This window comes from Passer montanus, unplaced genomic scaffold (assembly GCF_014805655.1).
Source record: "Passer montanus isolate IOZ18808 unplaced genomic scaffold, ASM1480565v1 scaffold158, whole genome shotgun sequence".
NCBI lineage: Eukaryota > Metazoa > Chordata > Aves > Passeriformes > Passeridae > Passer > Passer montanus.
Window position 1 is genome coordinate 8,461 of NW_024362938.1, and position 4,672 is coordinate 13,132.

A 4,672-nucleotide genomic window follows, 5' to 3' on the forward strand; every position below is an offset into this window, starting at 1 on the left:
TACAAGCCTCAAAACTAGGGAGAAGAGCATTACTTTTAAATTCCCAAAGCCCACATTTGGCAGACCAAAGAATTGATCTGAGGTCCAAACCCACTCTCTGGGACTACAAAACCACACTCATAAGCTCCAAGGCTTATGATTTTAAAGCTGAAAGCCTATTTAAAGGGCCCTCAGCATCATTTTTCAAAAGTCTGATCTGGAATAGCAGTGGGACTGTGATGTCACACGGAGCCTGTGACACAGCAGGACAAGAGGGGCCTCAGGGAAGTAGGTTCTGCTCTCTGGAGAGAGCCCCGAGAGTGAACATCCTCATCACTGAGGGCATGGCTGTTGTCAGTGGTGTGAGCCCAACCCAGATGGATTTCTGGGGTGGGATGGAGTTCTTGTTCACGATGCCCAGCATAACCCCCACAGGTACAGGCAGGAGCATTGTTGTAGCTGTCCTCTCAGGGATGTGGGGAAAAGAATCAGCACTGACCCCTGTGGAGCTGGGGACAGCTGTGACACCTGCTAGGGATGCTGGAAGGCTGAGAGCCAGCAGAAACACAGCATAACCTGGTATTTTCTTGTTTTCTAGAGCGAAAGGCTGTCTGGGATGCAGTGGCCAGCAACATCCAACAACAGCTGTTGCTGCACAAGGTGGGGCAACACCCTGAGACAATACCAACGTCCTTCTTTGCCCACCCAGAAGAGCAGTGAGGAGATCCCATGGCCCTCCTCATGGATCATGGTCTGCAGTCCCTCTTGCCCTCCTCAGAATGCAGGATGCTCACCCCAAAATCTCCTGCTGAGGGACAAATGGAGCTTGAGCAAGAGTGGTATCGCCTCTGGGAGGTGGCATTGTACCACAGGGCTGAGGTCGGTCACTGGAGAGTCAGGGTGTCCTTGAGCTGCCTCTGTCTGACTCCAGCATGGATTTTTTGGTGGGAGAAGGGAAAAAAGGGCCCCCAGCATCTCCTCCCCAGGGCTCTCCCCACTGTCCTGACGTCTGAAGAGTGGGAACTGTCAGAGTTTGGTCAAAGGCACCGTTCCTTGATGGAATCATCCTCAGCTCTTCCCTCTGACCAATTCTCACCCTTTGGGCCTTTCCCTTCTTCTCCAGGGGATCCGAATTCCCACCCTTGGGTCTTTTGATGTGGTCCACACGGAGACCCTGGTGGGGAACAAGACTGTGATCCTGCAGAGGCCAGTGTTCCACCTGGCAAGGAATCTTGGAGGAGTCCAAAACCTGGAAAATAAGGATGATCTGGCTGGTAAGACAGAGGATTTAACCCTGCAGGCCCAGGATGAAGTAGACTATCACACCACATTTCTAAAAGCACCTCCTGGGAAACGCCTTTGGCCAAGCCCTGGGGAACTTCCTCCAATCCCCTCTCGTGGTTTTCCAGGGGGTAAGCAGCTGGAGCCTCTGAAATATGCCAAGGTGGCCACACAGGCCTCTGTGTCCCGGAAGAAAGTGGAGTGCTGCATCCTTGGCACCATGTCCCTGCTGTACCACTGCCTGGAGAAGGGCATGAGTGTCGCCTTTGTTCTGAGGGATGTGGGTGTGCTCCTCATTGAAGGCAGCATGGTGCTAATGAGATTCTACCTGGACTTCCTGGAAAAAGTGACTGGGGAGAGAATCCAGGACAGGGCTACACTCAAGGTGAGCCTTTTGTTTCCCCCCTGCTTGGGCAGACCCATAGCAGTTCCCCAGCAATACTGGCATATGGACACCAGGATCTGGCCAGGGGCTCTGACCAGGCAGGAGCATGATTCCACCTGCTCTACCTGCCCTGAACTCCTCCTCTCCTGAGTGCCTTGGCCACATTGAGGATGTGCTGGCACCTTCACATTTCTGTGCTGCAGGCTCTCCAGCAGCTGGACATTGTGGTTTCCCGGGCGGTGCCTGTTGCTTCCCTGAGCTTTAGTGGCCATGTCATCGTCTTTCCCAAGTGAGTCAAACACCCGGGCAGCTTTGGCCTCTGGAGAGATCTGGAAGCAGTTTCTCCTCATGACCACAACAGTCCTGCAGAGCACTGACTCTCATTTGTGCCTGCCTGCTCATCATCCCTGTGAACAGACCCGAGGGGACAGAGAGAGTATTTTAGGCAACCCTTGTTTCCCCATCATGGCCAGGAATCCGTTCCTGAGTGAGCCTATTTCCCAGGACAGTCCTTGGGGTTGGGGCACAATTCACTTGGGAGAACAGTGGCCTTTACCCTACTGCCAAACTCACCTGTGAGCAGGTGATGGTGGCAAGGGGCCAGAGCCGGTGGGGATGTGGCTCAGGATTGTGTTGTCTCTTTGTCTCCAGCTTTGAACAGACACTTCAGCCCACATTGCTGCCCAGGGATCATCTCAAGGACTTTGGATTTGTTCCTGGAGAGGACAAGAGGAACAAAATAAGTTTGCCACCCATAAGACAAGGCATGGAAGGTAAAGCAGCTCCCCACTTGTCTCCATAGCACAGGCAACTGGTGGCTGTGATTTGACGAGAGAATCCCCAGCCATGATTGTCACAAGAATCTGATTGTGCCAAACCATGGTGCCAGCTTGTCATGGCCTTTTCTCCTAAGACTGGCTCCACAAGAGCTGAGCCCTGGGCTGGAAGGTGCCCAAGATGCTCATCCCTGGTTCAGCAAGAGGGTGGGGATCTGAGGGCCCATATTTGCTCCCAGAAATTACCTCTGCATTCAGAAGAGACTCTGTCCCAAACCTGGCACTATGGATGGGAAGGTGCCAGGCCTCTGGAGACAGTGGTAGGAGGGCAGTGGGAATTCCCTGTTGGATGTGTTAGGAAGAGGCCTGAGCATCTCCATCTGTCACTTGTGGCCAGTAGCATCACAGCTATGCTGTTCTGACAAGCCCTGTCCTTCCTGATTCCAGGGAGACTTCCTGGCCTGCCCGCGCCTGCTCACCAGGGTTCCACTGCCAAGGCAGGAGAGCAGCCCCAGGATGATGAGGAGATGGAGATAAGGCACAGCCCTCGGGTCAGGTGAGCCTGGACGCTCAGGACATGGGGCCTTTTCCTCATCCAGCCAGAGCTTGTTCCCCAGCACATCCACCAGACAGACTGGGGCTGCTGGGAGCGCCCCATGTCACAGGGCTGGTTCCTCTCCATCCCTCCAGAAGAGTCCCTCATGACAGCTGGAGCCATGCATGGGGACAGACAAGTGTCAGCCAAGGGTTCCAGCTCAGGGGGTTCGTCTCCTGAGCTGGGCACAGCCATCAGCTCAGGGGCACATAGCTCCTGTGGGCAGAATGTGGCCCCAGACCTCTCCCTCTGTGTCTTCCAGGAAGCTGCCAGTGATCCCAGGGGCTGCTACCAGAAGAAAGCAGCCTGTGGCTGACCAAAGCATGGGCAAGCCTGTGCCCAAGGGCCAAGCGTTGATGCAGAGCAACAAAGAGGCAGCAGCAACTCAGAGGGAAAGAGGAGGAAGAGGAGAAAGAAAAGATTCTCTTGGGAGAGATGGAGAAAAGAAAGTTCAACTTGAAAAAGAAGGAGAGAGAAGGGAATCTCTTGGGGGAGAAGGAGAAAAGAAAACTCATCTCAGGAGAGATGGAGAAAAGAAAGTTCAGCTTGGAAAAGAAGGAGAAAGAAGGGAATCTCTTGAAAGAGAAGGAAAAAAGGCTCATCTCAGAAGAGAAGGAAAAAGAAGGGGTTCTTTTAGAGAAGGAGAAAGAATGGATTCTTTTAGAAGACAAGAAGAAAGAATGGATTCTCTCAGAAGACGAGGAGAAAAGAAAGTTGGACAAAAAAGAGAAAAAGAAGCAAAAAATGCTCTTGAAAGTGAAGGAGAAAAGAAAGTTCACCCCAAAAGAGGAGAAAATAAAGTTTCTCCCAGAAGAAAAGAAGAAAAAATAGTTCTTCATGGAAGAGGAGAAAAGAAAGTTCCTCTTGGAAGAGAAGAAGAAAAGAAGTTTTGTCTCAAAGGAGAAGAAGTGAAATATCTCCTTGGGAGAGAAAGAGAAAAGAAACTTCTTCCTGGGAGAGGAGGAGAAAGGAAAGTCCCTCTTGGGAGCACATCACTGCCATGGAGTGCCCAGGCCAGGAAGCCTCAGGTCTCCAAGGTGTTCATCCTGCAGCAGCCGGGGGCTGAGGCAGCACAGGGCCTGAGAGCCAGGCCCGAGATCTTCTGGTCAGTGCTCAAAGAGCCTCAGAAGAGCATTTTGGCAGGCTACAGGTTTGAGTCCTCCCGTCTGCTGCCCCCTCTGCCCCCACAGGATGCTGTGGCTTCACAGTTGCCCATGCTGAAGAAGAGAGAAATGGTCGCCAGGGGCCCGTGGCCCTGGGTGGAGTGAGCAGGGATGAGGGTGAGCAGCACCTGAGGTGGCAAAACAGGGACAGGACTGGAACAGGAACTGCCATTCTGGGAGGCTGTTTCCTCCTAGGAATGCAGAGTTAGTGAAGGGATCTTCAAAGATCCTTCAGCTCTGCTGGACGTCATGGCCAAGGTGCCACTGTGGGATCATCCATCTCCAGGGTTGAGGGACTCCTTTTCCAACAAGAAGGAACCTCAGGACACATCCTGGGGTTACAGTAAGCCTAATTCAGAACAAGGCTTCTTTTTAGATCCCCATTGGAAAGACAAAGCCTCTCTGGGAGGATTTGGCAAAGCTCAGGAACAAACTGCTGCTGCTGGAGAGGCTGCAGCAAAGGGAAAAGAGAGGGAGAGAAAGAGTTGTCCTC

The 4,672-nt window shown here is 52.7% G+C and overlaps 1 protein-coding gene across 1 annotated transcript; it reads left to right on the plus strand.

The window, feature by feature from the left end:
- Nucleotides 1-392: 392 nt before the first annotated feature.
- On the plus strand, nt 393-4,284 carry LOC120499123 (coiled-coil domain-containing protein 81-like). The gene is made up of 9 exons (XM_039702608.1): nt 393-414; nt 578-639; nt 1,103-1,253; nt 1,389-1,645; nt 1,849-1,934; nt 2,297-2,418; nt 2,869-2,977; nt 3,279-3,390; nt 4,207-4,284. Exons 1-9 carry the CDS (start codon nt 393-395, stop codon nt 4,282-4,284), a joined length of 999 nt encoding a protein of 332 aa, XP_039558542.1.
- Nucleotides 4,285-4,672: the final 388 nt, after the last annotated feature.

Bases quoted from the DNA above. Each gene is read 5' to 3' on its own strand.
- LOC120499123 (XM_039702608.1), top strand. From the start codon at position 393: ATGCCCAGCATAACCCCCACAG. The intron at 1,254-1,388 runs GTAAGACAGAGG...GTGGTTTTCCAG, and splicing joins AAATAAGGATGATCTGGCTG to GGGGTAAGCAGCTGGAGCCT. The intron at 1,935-2,296 runs GTGAGTCAAACA...CTTTGTCTCCAG, and splicing joins CATGTCATCGTCTTTCCCAA to CTTTGAACAGACACTTCAGC.